Genomic DNA, 15,063 nt, shown 5'->3' with positions numbered 1-15,063 from the left:
CAGGTGTCCCCTCTTCTTATCTGCTAAGTGTGGCCCTGTGGGAGGGAAGCTCCCCATCCCCTGCCCCCAGGGCATGAGACCACCATCCATTTGCAGTGAACTGGCTTCACAAGCAGTAGATGCCTGTGGTAAAACAGCCTGGAGGCCTCTTTACAGACTGCAGATCTTCTAGTCCCACCTGGCTTGAGATTTACCAGCCTCCCCTGTCCCTCCTGGCGGGTGGGGGTGGAAGACACCTGCACGGCGGGTTGAGCGTCCACATTTCTGACTGGGTTTAGATGGCGTTTACAAGTCCTCAGACACCGCTTACTGGCTGTGTGACCCTAGACTCCGTCTCTCAGTCTGTGAAAGTGGTACCGAAACATCTTCGTTGTTGTGAGTTTGCCCGACGTGCTGCTTAGCACACAGATCGTCGCTGTACTTGGCGTTTGATGAGACTTTCCTGAAACGTCTAGTTGCTTATTGTCATGCTGAGAATTTATGAGAGTCGATTGTGTGTTCTCTGGCTTTTCTTTGCACTTCAGAAAAAGTGCAGCAGAAAGGCTGAGCCCTGTCGCGGGAAGGTCCCTGGGTCGCCTTAGGTCAGAGCGCTATCAGCCTGTCCTGTGCCTCTGTGCAGGTGTTCACGCGGGAGTGCATGAGCCATTACCTGAGGGTGTTTAACTTCCTCTGGAGGGCGAAGCGGATGGAGTACATCCTCACGGACATCCGCAAGAGCCACATGTGCAACGCCAAGCTCCTGAGGAACATGCCAGGTAAACCCGCATAGCCATGGGGGCCTTCGTGCCTGCATGCTGCGTCCCCGCATCCCCCCACCACTCCGTCCCCGCGCCCCCGCCTCCCCGGCCCTCTGTGTCCCCACGCCCCTGTCCCCCCATCCCCCATCCCCGCGCCCCTGCCTCCCCGGCCCTCTGTGTCCCCATACCCCGTCCCCCCATCCCCCATCCCCCATCCCCGCGCCCCCGCCTCCCCGGCTCTCTGTGTCCCCACACCCCGTCCCCCCATCCCCCATCCCCCCCCACCTCCCTGGCTCTCCACATACCCCGCCCGCCCCCCCACCAAGGCTTCTGGATTGGGCTTTTGTCAGGAGTCTCCTTTGTGATACTGCTCATCTTGACTTCCTGAAAATCAGAAAGAAAGTTGAATCAAGTTAGATTTTTCAGACCATGAAGTTTCTTTCAGAATTACATTTGTTCTCACTCTGCTATTCACATATGGACTTTTTTTTTTAAGGAAGGAAAGCTATTTAATAAGTCACTGGCTCATTTAAAGTTCACTTAGTGTTTTGATTAAAATCTGTTTGGGATTCACTTTAATATTTGTTTTGGTTCATAAACCATGATGTGAAAGTATTTTATATTATTTTACAATTAAAAGCTGTGGTAAAACTTCTTAGATAGTCAGGTTTATTTTAATGTTACAAATATTAAATAACTGTAGTTATCAATACTGTTGAAATTTTCACATTGAAATTCATTTGGTCAAAACCTTTGAGAAAGTATTTCAACAGTGTGTCTCTAAAGGGAGATGGGGGCGCCTGTGGGGCTCAGTCAGTTAATCCTCCAACTTCGGCTCAGGTCATGATCTCACGGTTTGTGGGTTCGAGCCCCGCATTGGGCTCTGTGCTGACAGCTCAGAGCCTGGAGCCTGTTTCAGATTCTGTGTCTCCCTCTCTCTCTGACCCTCCCCTGCTCAAGCGTGTGCGCGCGCATGGTCTCTCTCTCTCTCTCTCTCTCTCTCTCTCTCAATCTCTCAGAAATAAATTTAAAAAAAAATTAAAAAAGTAAAAAAACAAAACAAAAAGAAAATGATTTGCTTTATACAGGAGTTTTTGATAGTGTCTACCAAGATGTTTATGCCTGTTTTTGTATATTTGTCATTTAGCTGGATGGAAAGCAGATTTTGATACCAAAATCGTTTAAAGATTTGGTTCTATTGGTATGGAGTTTTTTTGTTATGGGATTCAATAAATGTAAAAAAGTATCACAATTGGCGGCAACTAAATTTTTGTTTAAAGTAATATATAAAAAAAGGAAATAGGTAAATGAGCATGTATTTTTAAAAAAATTTTTTTAACATTTATTTACTTTTGACAGGGAGAGAGACAGAACATGAGCAGGGGAGGGGCAGAGAGAGGAGACAGAATCTGAAGCAGCTCCAGACTCCGAGCTGTCAGCACAGAGCCCGACGCGGGGCTTGAATCCATGAACCTGGGAGATCATGAGCCTAAGTCAGATGCCTAACCGGCTGAGCCACCCAGTCGCCCCCATCTCCCTTTAGAGACCTCAACCTTTGTGTGTTGAGGGAAGAGAGAATATGGATGTCCCTTCCTCCCCAGAGGGTGGTATTAAAATGATCTCCTTTTTGGTCCTTATAAGAAATGAAATGGAGGGTGGTGGACGTGGGGGGCCTCGTGCGAGGGAGACCTGTCAGGACGGGACTGCTGTGGCATTCTGCCAGGGTGAGTGGCAGCGGCTTCTCTTTCTTCTCTTTTTAATGTAACAGTGGCTCATCTGAATGTCCACAGTGTCCCAGCCCTGCAGAAATGATTACTTAAAAGTCGAGTGGGTATTTTTAAAGTTTCCCTGTGTGTGTACCATTTTTGTACAGGCAGATGAGTAGCTACTCCTCAGTAACTACACATTTATCAGAAGTTCTCAAGGTCAGGCTTGTGTTGAGTGGCATTGCCCGGGTCAGCGCGTAGCCCGTCAGCACCAGGCCGTGGCCACGGCTGATTTCCTGGTCTTCTGCCTCAGTTTCCTCATGGCGGGTGGGATGTCCACAGTCTTACTTCCTGGGCTATGTAACACACGTCCCACAGCTGCCTCTGGAGGGCGCCTGTGCGGGCATCACTGCCGCCTGCCTGGGGGCGTGGTGACAGCAGAAGGTGCTTGCAGGGGCCCCTGTGTGGTGAGTGGGGATTCCGAACACAGGAGGCAGGAGAAACCCTGGTTCTTCCCCAGCTCTTTGAAGTCTTAGCCTTGAGAAAGTAATCAGATGGGTAATTTGATAGTCCTTTTTGAATATAGTAACATCAGTTATCAATACAGGTTGAAGGAGGTGGTTTGCAATTGTGAAGAAAGTGTATTAGGATCTTTAAAAATAAAGAAACTTGGTTTAATTTTTAATGACCCTGTATGCTGTTGAAGGCACGTCTCCAGGTCAGTAAGTGCCTCCCACTGCAGATGCCCCCACAGCAGGTCCAGCGCTTCTAGAGCTGGGGGGCGCGGGGGCAGCCCTTCCAGAGCCTGGGGGAGGGGGTTCCCGCCTGCCCTGTAGTGATCAGCCACGGGCGAGACCCCTCACTCCTGATTTCAGGCAGGAAACTGCTTCTCATGGAGGGGTGGGGGGAGGGGGAGAGATGCCTTGTGTTTATGTGGTTTTGGACCTTGTACAAGTGTTGGCTTTGTTTTTGGGATTATTTGTGGGCCAATCATAAAAATACAAGTATTTATATTTTAATTATGTTTTATTTTTTTAATTTATATTTTTATGTTTAGTTTTGAGAAAGAGTGTGAACAGGGGAGGGTCAGAGAGAGAGGGAGACACAGAATCCGAAACAGGCTCCAGGCTCTGAGCTGGCTGTCAGCACAGAGCCCGACGTGGGGCTCAAACTCAGGAACCGTGAGATCATGACCTGAGCCGAAGTCGGACGCTCAACCGACTGAGCCCCCCAGGCGCCCCTGAAGTTGCTTTAAATATTTTTCAAGGGTGTGGGACATGCTTGGACTTGTTTGGCTCTGAAAGCCCCTCTAGTGTCAGTGAGGAAAATGGGTGTCACAGGCAAGGTTGGAGGTTGGCGATCCTTTGGGGAGGTGGCCATGGTGGATGCCTGGTGGATGCAGCAGCGGGGTCAGGGGTCGTGCATGGACTTGATGGAGCTCTGGGGCACAGGGCAGGGTGATTGGGCCCTGCCTGGAGCTAGGGGGGCACCTTTGGGGGTAATGCTTCCATTTTAGATATGATAATATGAGGTGTTTTTAAGAATCAATGTGATGCATCTGTGGGATTGCTTTGTAGCCTGAGACAGATCTGAACTAGAGATGAGGGTGTAGGTGGTGTGAGTGGGGGTGACGCTGGGGGCTGTGGAATCAGCTAGAGATGAGAGTGTAGATGCTGTGAGTGGTGAGAGATGAGGGTGTAGACGCCATGACCAGGGGTGACGCTGGGGCCATGGCGGGGGGCTCCCCACGGGAGGGCCCCAGGGCAGAGGCGGCGGGCAGGAAGCCGCTGCAGCAAGAGGGCAGGAAGGCACGGGGAGCCCAGGGTTTCCGGGCTGTGTGGATGACTAGCCGAGATGCAAAGCCAGGAATTTGAGGTTAGCGCCAGTGCAACTCGGGACACGGGAGAGTTTCGTAAGTTGGCAGTGGAGAAATCGTGCACCATGTCACTCCGTGCCATGAAGTGGAGTCAGTGACGGGCACCATGTTGTCAGCTGTGTGAAGCCCGACCGACTTCCTGGTTTATGAGTTCACGTGTGACATGTAGACCGTGTTCGCAAAGTCGTTTAAGGTGCAACTAAAAGCCAGCACGTTATCCAAGGACTGCTGGATTGATGGCGGACGGGACCCCAGTGCAGACACCCTAAGGGACCCCCAGAGCTGGAGACAAGAGCAGTCACACCCGCATGCTCATTCCGCTGAGCTTTCCCGTTCGTGTAGCACACTGACTGGGGGCAGGTGCGGGGGTGCCACGGATCTCTGTGCTCCCGTAGCACACCGGGGCCTGCTCCCCACCTTCGTGCACGTCCCTCGGGACAGGCGACGGAATCTGCCGTCCATCATTGACGTTAGCCTCTCTGTGGAGAGGAGTGTGGAGAGGAGTGTTGGGACGCGGAGATGCCTTCCCACAAGGCTGTAGGACAAGCGGACGGCTGTCACTTGGGTCCGTACAGAGTGGCACGTGTCCGGACACGGCGCAGGTGCACTAGAGGGAGGACCCAGAGACTCGGCATCACAGTAAGACTTGGGTGCTGTCCCAGATGCCGTGTGAAGGACCGTATGTGTGGTGCAGGTGTGAATACACAGGTGTCCGGGGAAGGGTGGTGGGGGAGGGGGCACAGCCCAGAACGGAGCTGTAAATGCATGTCGTTTCCTCTAGAAGCTTGCTTACACCGTCATATGGGCGAGGCCCCCTTAAAACAGCGTTTTGTTAGCTCTGTTACGCCGGAAGCAGTGTAGGGAAACGGCTGGGACTAGGAGACGGACGTCTTAGCCCCGCTGGGATTTTGCTGACCAAGGGCTTCCCAGGCTCACGTTCCCTGTTCTTCACGACACTGTTGGCACAGCCACGGGCGGCAGGCTCCCACCGGCAGGGAAGGCGTCGCGGGATTCGGAGCACAGGCTCGTCCCCTGAGGGGGCCTGCATGCTAACCCAGGCCGTCCATGTCCCCATGTGTCACGTACCCCTTAACCTGGAGAAAGGAGTGCAGCACCACTGCTTTTCCACGTGGTGTGTTCACTTCCTCAGTACTCTCTTATGAAGAAGGGACAGGGATGGCTTCTCGAATAACTGTGCAGCGGTGACTCTTCACTACGCAATTAAAGGCATCTGGGGTGGAAACAAAAATAAATGTGCTTAAACCATTCCTCTGATGGTCCCACTGACCGAACCCTCCTCCGCCGTGGCACCCCCAGCCCTCTGGTTGGGGCTTGGAACAGAAAATTGAGTGTGGGTGGAGAACGGCTCTTCTGTGGTGACCTTCAAGCTTTTTGATGGTTTTATAATCTTGGCAAAGAACAGAAGCAGAGTCTGGGCTCGGGCCCATGTCCCTCCCAGTTCACGCGTCTCTTTGGTGACGAGGTACCATTCGGGCCCTTCAGGAAATGTCACTTTTGTCTCCAGATTGCTGGCAGCAGCAGCCACACGTGTTGGAAAGAAGCCACAGAATTGAGCGTGTGTTCACACTAGTGAAACAAAATTTGTCTACTCAATTTTCAGATGCAGTTCTTTTGTTTTATGCTGTTCCTTATCAGGTCCTTGCTCTCTGTAAAGTAATGAGATGCTGTTGATCAGGTGGCTGAACCCTTGCGTAGCTTGGATGGCATGGAAATCGATTACGGAAAGACTGCTCCCTATTTTAAGGGGTTAAGAGTTAAAGCCAGTGATTCTTCGTTTTTGAAAGCGAGATTGCAGACGAACGGGTGGGAGGGGGTGTGTCGTCCGAATGTGGTGCGCGCTCGTGACCGCAGCTCGGTGGCTCTCTTGCAGAGTTCTCCGGGGTGCTGCACCACTGCCACATCCTGGCTTCCGAGATGGTCCACTTCATCCACCAGATGCAGTATTACATCACGTTCGAGGTACTTCCTGAGCGCCCTGTGACTTTAGATTAGTCGCGTCTTACGGTTTTGTGTGGTGACTTTTGTCAGGGGCCCTACACCAGGAAGACATGACCTGGTCCCGAGTCTCACGTCGTTTCCTAGGTGCTTGAGTGCTCCTGGGATGAGCTGTGGAACAAGGTGCAGCAGGCCCAGGACCTGGACCACATCATCGCGGCGCACGAGGTGTTCCTGGACACCATCATCTCCCGCTGCCTGCTGGACGCCGACTCCAGGGTAAGACGGACACGCCTACACGAGATGAGTAGCTTGGCCTCGTGGCGGGCTCCGGTCACAGGGACATATTAGAGACGGCCACGTGCCCACATTAGTGGTAACTTATCATTTGGTGTTCAAGGTGGACCGTTTCCAATCAGAGTCAGAACGAGAACACACTCCGAGATGTGTATGAAGCTGGTACAGCACGTGCTCTCACCCCCATGCTCTAACCTACCCCTGTCCTCACACCTGCCTGTGTGATCACGCCTGCCGTGTGCTCACACTCGACCGTGTGCTCTCACTGCCCATGTGGTCTCACCCGCCCCTGTGCTTTCACCTGCCCGTGTGCTCTCACCCGCCCGTGTGCTCTCACTCATTTGCTCTCACCTGCCCGTGTGCTCTCATGCACCCCTGTGCTCACACCTGCCTGTGTGCTCTCACCCGCCCGTGTGCTCTCACTTACTTGTGTGCTCACACCTGCCCGTGTGCTCTCATGCACCCCTGTGCTCACACCTGCCTGTGTGCTCTCACCTGCTCGTGTGCTCTCACCTACTCGTGTGCTCACGCCCGCCTGTGTGCTCACGCCTGCCCGTGTGCTCACACTTGCCCGTGTGCTCTCATCCGCCCGTGTATTCTCACCCATCTACCTGAGTGCTTTCACCCGCCCACATCCTCTCGGGCTCAGAAGACACAGGTGAACCACGAGCAGTGGCTGTGTGGTGCAGCCTACAAGTTGAGGAGAGGGCGTGAGGACGTGCGAGTGGGGGCTGTGCCTTCTCGCGCGCTCTAGGGACAGGGGCCGTTCCTGTGTGTGCCTTCATGGAGACAGCGTCTGGCTGCACGAGTCGGAAAACAGGGCGTTTGTCTAGACGAACTCTAAGCTGAACTCTGTGTGTTCCGTTGGTTACGTGACCCCGGCTCGGTTACTGGTGTCGCTTCCCTGTGGGCCCCTGTACTGAAAGTGGTTGTTTATGTGGCCAAACCTTCTGGAGTTTTTATTTTATTTGGACATCTGGGGAAGCAGGGAACACGTTTTCAGTTGAAACAAATTTATTATGACGAAAGAGCCAAAACGTCAGGCACATTTTTACACTAAATGGGTGACTTCCGAGGAGTTATGGGCTCGTGGAGGCTGCATTCAGCTAAGCCAGCAGTCCCCCCAAGGAGAGTGCGGTGCTTTGGGGGCTCGTGCTCGGCGCAGCTGCAGTCCCGGCACGGCTGCGCATTGTGCCACCCTGGCTGCCACCGCCCTCCTCTGTGTAACACAGAGCACACGCCCTCTCTCATGTAGGTCTGAGGGAGGCAAATGGCGTCATTGACAGAAACCACCCCTCACAGAGCCTGATGCGTGCGTGGTAGGTAGTTACCTGCATTAAGTGGTTCAGAGCCATACTGTGTGTTATGGAGATCGCAGGTGGGCAGGCTTGGTGTGTGAGCTTCTGAGGGTTTCACGCACATGAACCTCGGTCTAGCGGGAAATGAGCTGTCAGCGTCTGGCAGCGTGCGGTTTAGGCCACCCCCACACGCGACACTTGTGTACGGAACAGTCACACGTCTTGCCTCCAGAAGATTCCCAGGGACAGCAGAGCCCAAGGGGAGGATGTTTATCCGTAACACACCCACTCGCGCTCATGGAAAGTTCACACGTAAGCTGGTCCCGAGTCCCTTCGTGAAGGAGTCAGTGCGCTAATGACTTAATATCATTTTTGAAATGGCCCCTTTGCTGCTGGTTTCTGTTTAAAACGTTTTTTTTAATGTTTGTCTTTTTAAATTTATTTTTGACACAGAGAGCATGAATGGGAGCAGGGCAGAGAGAGGGAGACACAGAATTCGAAGCAGCTCCAGGCTCCGAGCTGTCAGCACAGAGCCCGATGTGGGGCTTGAACTCATGAACCGCGAGATCATGACCTGAGCCCAAGTCGGATGCTCAACTGAGCCACCCAGGCACCCCTAGTTTTACTTTTAATTTGATGATTTAAAATAATCAGTAGAGGTTTTGATTTTTAAGGAACCAAATCCATAGAACAGAGTTGAACAATCTGTTAGGAAAATCCAGTGTATTTTTGGTTCCTCCCTTTGTGAGAACGAGGCTGTCTGCTGCCTGCACAGCCCTGCGGGTGCGTGCGTGCACAGGTGACCCTCGCCTCCACGTTGCTGAGGAAGGTCCTGAGTGGCACCTGACTCTGCTCACCAATAGGAGCCCAGAGCACACGGTCGAGGCCGTGCTCTGCGAGCAGACTGCTGACACAGGCCTCCTCACACCGAGTGAAGAAAAAGCACCCAGTCTCCTCGTACAGTAGTTAGCTGCTCCCAAGTCCATCTTTTGTTTTGCTTTTTTGTTATTAAGCGAGAGAATGAGCAGCCTTATGGTGAGTCTAGTGTTGGTCGTGGATCCGGCGTCCTCACCCCTGCGGTGGCTACACAGTAGTGAGGTTTGTGCCTGGGGGTAGCAGCCCTCGCGGGCCGTGTTTGAGTGGGTGCGGTGCATCCGCGGACAGTGCCGTGACCGTGGCCTTGCTCACGTCCCCACTAACCCGAACACCTTCTCCGGCAGCGGTCGGCTGGGCCCCCCCGCGAGCTCAGCACCCCTCTGCTTTCTGGGCTTCTCGTCTGCTTCTCCGTAGAGTCTGTCATCTTCTCCCAGAACACCCTGCACGACCCTGGTGGGTTGTTGCTACACGTGTGCAGTTTGGCTGGTCTGTTGTATCCACTTTTGTATCCCAGCAGTTTCTAGATTCCCTTAGGTCCTGTTTTTATAGGGAAAATCAGTTGGGTTTCTTTTCCACAGGGTACGTTTTCTGCTTTTTCTGACTTAGCTGCTAGCTTGGTCAGCTGGGAGCGTGGGCAGGCTCTGTACCTCATTCCCGACTCTCAGGACACGTTTTCTTCTTTCCCCACTGTCTCCAGGAGCTGTCCTGGGACCTTGGTCAGATTGTGGAGGGCCCTGAGTCCAGTTCGCTAGATGCTTTGTATAAATTGTGAGCGGCTGTTACGTTTTAACACGATTTTTTCCCCATGATTTCAACATTTTCTTCCTTTCAAATTGTTAATGGGTTTTTTAAAACTCGAAGCTGGCGGAGGGTCGAGTAGATCCCCCCCTTCAGTCGTGGGGCGCCGTTGTCCATCCACGAGAGACCTCCCGTGTTTGTGTTTGTTGGGCCTCAAGCCCACCCCCCCCCCACCGTCCCCACAGGTGCCTGTGGAGGACGCTGTGCAGCGTGAGGAGACGCTGGGTCCGAACGCTGGCGGCTTGCAGTGTGGGACTGTCCATGCGTGCCTGCTACCAACTGGCTTCTAAAAACCGTGCTGAATCTGTTTCTTGTCTCCCTAAGGTCCTCCTTCCTCCTGTCCCCTGTGTCCCCTCTAGGTGTGTGTGGCTCCGGGCAGTGGAGAGGACGGAATTGCTCTCCTGTCCTTTCTGCCCCTCGGGGTATCTCACTTCTGGGGCCGCGCGGTGGCGCACGCTGTGCTCTGAGGGGGCGGGTGACACAGGACACCGCGCTGCGCCATGTGTGCTCGGTACGTGTGAATGGACGGGCGCAGAGCCCTTTGAGTGTGTGAGTTGGTATCTTGTTTTATAACGTCTTTTTACTGCTCACTCGTGTTCTTTGGACAACTCAGGAATGAGCACGTCATTAAAAGAAAAACCTTTGTCTCCTGTTCAGGCACTTTTAAATCAACTAAGAGCCGTGTTTGATCAGATCATCGAACTTCAGAACACTCAAGATGCGATTTATAGAGCGGCTCTGGAAGAGCTACAGAGGCGATTGCAGTTCGAGGAGAAGAAGAAGCAGCACGAGATCGAGGTATGGCTTTGATACCAGGGGCTTACCAGGTTTAAGAGTGAGCTCACTGCCACATAATCATGAATACGACAGGCGATGTTCCCTGACCCTGTGTGCCTACCTGCATGTGGAGCCCAGAGGCGCATCGCTGTCCTCCTGTCGTGAAAGTAAATAACGACAGCACCCATGGGAACCCCGTGACGGAGGTACTGGGCTCTGCGTCGCCGTGTTCCCTGAAGCTGGTGGACGCGTGTGTCCACGTGGGACCTGAAATCTTGCACTTGTGGCTGTTTTCAGTGACCTCACTAACGTGTGTTTATGTCCTTCGTGACCTTAGATTGTGAAGATTTATTGAGCAAGTTTGGCTGTTTATGACATTTCTTTATTTGCTATGATCTGTATCATTTTTTGCTTTTTCAGGGTGCTTCTTTTTAGGTGACAGGTTTTTCAGTTAACACAATTTGATTAGTTTTAGTTTTAAGTATTTCCTTAAAATTTGTGTTATGATCCTATTTACCGTGGAAAATGCGCAGCCACTAAGAGCACATGCCCTCTGGACAGTGGGCAGCCCCGAACCACACTGTGCGCCTCTGCAGTAGACTGTTGCCGCCAGAACGGGCCGCCCTGCACCCTGGGCGGTGCCCAGTCTTGACTGTGATATTCCCAGGGACACTGGGCGGACCCCGGATGCCGGCCCAGGAGGGTTCTGGTGGTGCTGGTGGTGGGCGGGGCTCTGGGAGGGCTGGGGTGAGGCGGGAGGGCGTGCGGGGGCTGTGGGAGCCGGGCACGGGCGCTCAGCCGGGAGCGGGAGGCTGAGACAGAGGTGAAGGCGCAGGGGCCGTGTAGACTGGGCGGACCCCAGGCCCCACGCGGCGTGCTCCATGGCCCTTTGCAAACCCTCGCATCACAGAGATCATAAAGGGCCCCTAGATTAAGTGGAGTATCTTGTGTCCATGAGCTGAAGAACTGAGTCAGTGCCATCCTGGTTCTAATCCCAACAGTTTTGGGGTTTTTGTAGGCCTTCAATTTTTTCCCCCCGTAGGAAATGATAAATTCTACAATTTATGTGAAAATATGTAGGGCAGCGCGTGCAGAAAGGAGAGCACAGCAAGAAGGAAGTTGAGTAACGTAAACCCTGGGGACTCACCGTAGACGTGTGGCAGGGAGCAGGACGGTGTGCGCTTCGCCACGGCCACTTGTGAGCAGAATAACGTCCAGAAGCAGCCCTTCCGCCTTCTGGGGCCATTAGCTCCCAACTGAGGACGGGGTGTGGGGGGGCATGGGTCGTCAGCGAGTGGAGCCAGGCAGCTGCATCCGCAGCCTCACAGCACACAGGTAGCACGCGGCGGGCTGCATCCGAACAGGCAGGGTGATGTGCTGAAGCTTCCTGAGGGTCACGGAAAGACGAGCCAGAAGAGAAGCTAACATTTCATCATTGTTACGGTGAGGTATTCTCACTGATAAAAAAAAAAAATTCCTACATTGATTCCTATACAGGCCGGCAGAAAAGGCCTTTAGTTAGACTCACCATTGATTAAGAACAATCTTTTAAAATAGAAGTAGATCTGTTTCTAGTGCAGAAAGATCCACGGGCTTAGGAGAAATGGCCAGAAGCATTCCCGCCGAGGTCAAGGGCCAGTGGCTCCACTACTTTGGGCCCGTCGGCTCCCCTTTCACGCGTGCTGCCCATGTCAGGAAAGCGCAGAGCGATGCGGGGGTGTGGGGTCTGGCACGGCATCGCTGCCGAGCGCTGGAGGCGCTTAGCTGGACGTGTATGGCAGGTGCCACTTGTCACACGGTGTGAGAACATAGCCCTGAACGCGAGCGGGTTCCCTGTGCTCGTCTGTACTGAGAGAGAGTATTTCCAAGTGTCCTGATAATTGGAAAGCGACCAAGTGCCCACTCGGCCTCCAGGGGTGACCGTGCTCAGCGGCAGCACAGCCCCACGCCCGCCCCCCGCCTGCCAGCCTGGCGCTCCCTGGCGGCCCCTCGCCCCCGTGCTGTATTTACTCTGGCCCCTCCCGTTCTTCAGGGCCGCTGGGGAATGACGGCAGCGGAGGAGGAGGAAGAGAACAGGAGGGTCCAAGAGTTTCGGGAATCGATACCGAAGATGTGCTCGCAGCTGCGGATACTGACCCACTTCTACCAGGTGCTCACGGCAGCCCCGAGCCGCACCGTGCGCCTCTGCGGTAGACCGTTGCCGCCAGAACGGGCCGCCCTGCACCCCGGGCGGTGCCCAGTCTTGGCCGTGACCTTCTTGGGGACGCTGGGCCGACCCCGGCTGCCGGCCCGGGAGGGTGCTGGCGGTGCCGGTGGTGGGCGGGGCTCTGGGAGGGCCGGGGTGAGGCGGGAGGGCGTGCGGGGCCGCGGGAGCCGGGCACGGGCGCTCAGCCGGGAGCGGGGGGCCGTGTGCCCTGCCTTTTCTCTCTGGTGGGTCTGCTTTCTGGTTCCTTCTGCTGCCAGTGTGATTGTAGTGATGGAGACACAGGTGAAAGATTTTGTGGAGAATTTTTACATTCAGTTGCTGGTAACTAATGGGAAAGAAAAATCGAGCATTGATGTTGAAACCTTTGAAAATTACATATTTGTGGGCTTACGTCTCCATGCGGTTCAGGACCTCACACAAAGCTGGCACCGGTTCGTGGGTGTCTGGTTTCTTCCTGCGTCCTCACGCTTCTGATGGCGGTGTTCTGTGTGACGGGGGGGGAGGACTTCGTCCTTTGTCACATGCTCTTCCTCTGACGTTAGCTACTGTTACGGGGGTGTTGAGAATATGTTTCCTTAAAGGTGATAAAGATGGGGTTACGTTCAGTGAAAAAGTTTCTTCACCAAATAGCTGTTTTGATCATGAACCACCTACTTGACCCCTGTGTGGGGACATGGTAAGTATTCACATTTCTTAAACGTGGACACCTGCCGGCCCCGTGCGGGGCTCAGTCTGTTGAGTGTCCAACTGTTGATTTTGGCTCAGGTCATGCCTCACGGTTTATGAGTTCAGGCCCCGCATCTGGCTCTGCACTGACAGCCTGGTGCCTGCTTGGGATTCTCTCCCTCCTTTTCTCTCTGCCCCTCCCCTGCTCGTGCTCTCTCTCTCTGAAAATGAATGAGTAAACTTAAAAAAAAAAAAATAGATACCTAATGGTCAGCTCAATATGGTTTGTTTTGTTTAATTAAAAAAATGTTTGTTTGTTTTTTTTAATTTTAGAGAGAGAACACAAAAAGGGGAGAGGGACAGAGAATCTTAAGCAGACTTCATGTTCAGCACAGAGCCTGACGTGGGGCTCGATCCCACCACCCTGGTCATGACCTGAGCTGAAATCGAGAGTCGGACACTTAAGTGCCGTAGCCCCCCGGGCCCCCAGACCTGTTAATGAGGATAGTGTACGTCTGCAGCAGAGAAATCTTGAAAATGTCTGTCCCCGTGCTCATTTCTCAAAGAGACAGGGGTGTTTACACATTCCCCTGAGAGTTCATACAGTTTTGAAAAGTAATCTTCATCTGTACAATCCCAGTTTTACTCAAATTACCGTCTTCATCTTCTTTCTAAATCACGACCACTGGGATTTATTTTCCTTAACAGAAAAGCCCCTTTGTCTCAGTTGTGCAGACAGCAGGGCGTTACCAGCTGCCGCCACGTCCTGCGTCTGAGCCGTGACCGCAGTTCCCAGCCTGAGCACAGCCCTGTCCCCACGTTTCCCCGCAGTGACCTTCACGCGCCGGCACGTGTCTGTCTGGTCGCCGAACAAGGGGCCACTGCTGGTGTTAGCGACAGAATCGCTCGGAGTCTGTGTCCGAAGCTGCCTGTCTCCCAGCCACACGGGTGTCCGCGGCGCGTTAGGTGTGCGTTCCTTTGTGTCATACACCCGGGTCCCCAGGAGTGCGGACAGGGACGGAGGTGCTGTTGAGGTTTGGAAGGACTGATGGCATGGGGCGTCTCGGTGGTGACTTCTCTGCAGATGAGGCCTCAGGCAGGTCTGCGGGCTTGGGGACAAACATCACCTGCTTCAGACAGACACACGCCTGCTGGCCATGACTCAGGAACCTGAGGGCTGGGGTTTGTGCTACTAAGTGACTCCGCCCTGCAGAGAAGCAGGCAGTTTTTGTAGTCGGAAAGTTCTGTCGTGTCCCCTGGTAAGGAGGTGACACCGCCGCACTCTGCCTGCTCCTCAGGAAGGGGACTCGGCCTGGGAGCCGGCGACCCTGCCCTGAGGCGGCTCCCTCCTCGTGTTCACCTTGAGCTTTTCTGGGAGGGCTTTACGATTCAGCCCTCTTTCCTAACTTTCCTAACACACGGGAGAGATGAAGGTGTAACACTGGGTTTTGTCTTTAAATAAAAAGGCGCCTGGGGGCTCAGTCGGTTAAGCCTCCGACTTCGGCTCAGGTCATGATCCCGCGGTCCATGGGTTCAAGCCCTGCGTGGGGCTCTGTGCTGACAGCTCGGAGCCTGGATCCTGCTTCACATTCTGTGTCTCCCTCTCTCTCTGCCCCTCCCCTGTTCATGCTCTCTTGCGCTCAATCTCTCTCAAAAATAAATAAACAGTAAAAAAATTAGAGGGATGCATTTCTAAGAGTGTACACTTTAACAAAATAATAAAAAGAATTGGCTGTTTTAACATCAGGGCTTCACAGCTCGGCACATTCTTACAGAACTTTGGGCAAAAAGGAAAAATGTATTGGTTCTTTTAAATAAAATCGATTGATCCTGCATTTGTATTTGTGCACACGGGTATCTCTTCCCGCCA

At 53.5% G+C, this 15,063-nt stretch overlaps 1 protein-coding gene across 3 annotated transcripts in view; it reads left to right on the top strand.

Moving 5' to 3' along the window:
- The window catches only part of TUBGCP3 (tubulin gamma complex associated protein 3), a 76,994-nt gene that overhangs the window by 57,211 nt on the left and 4,720 nt on the right, over nt 1-15,063 (top strand). For all 3 annotated transcript variants that reach the window (XM_039226638.1, XM_039226637.1, XM_039226636.1), the window contains exons 17-21: nt 620-755; nt 6,211-6,299; nt 6,423-6,554; nt 10,202-10,342; nt 12,354-12,470. In XM_039226638.1, coding sequence (XP_039082569.1) covers nt 620-755; nt 6,211-6,299; nt 6,423-6,554; nt 10,202-10,342; nt 12,354-12,470 — 615 coding nt within the window. The remainder of the gene's footprint in view (nt 1-619; nt 756-6,210; nt 6,300-6,422; nt 6,555-10,201; nt 10,343-12,353; nt 12,471-15,063) is intronic.

This window comes from Hyaena hyaena, unplaced genomic scaffold, assembly GCF_003009895.1.
Source record: "Hyaena hyaena isolate Hyena2069 unplaced genomic scaffold, ASM300989v1 scaffold_22, whole genome shotgun sequence".
Lineage (NCBI taxonomy): Eukaryota > Metazoa > Chordata > Mammalia > Carnivora > Hyaenidae > Hyaena > Hyaena hyaena.
Note: the sequence above shows the minus strand (reverse complement) of the source record. Positions and strands in the feature narration are given on the sequence as shown.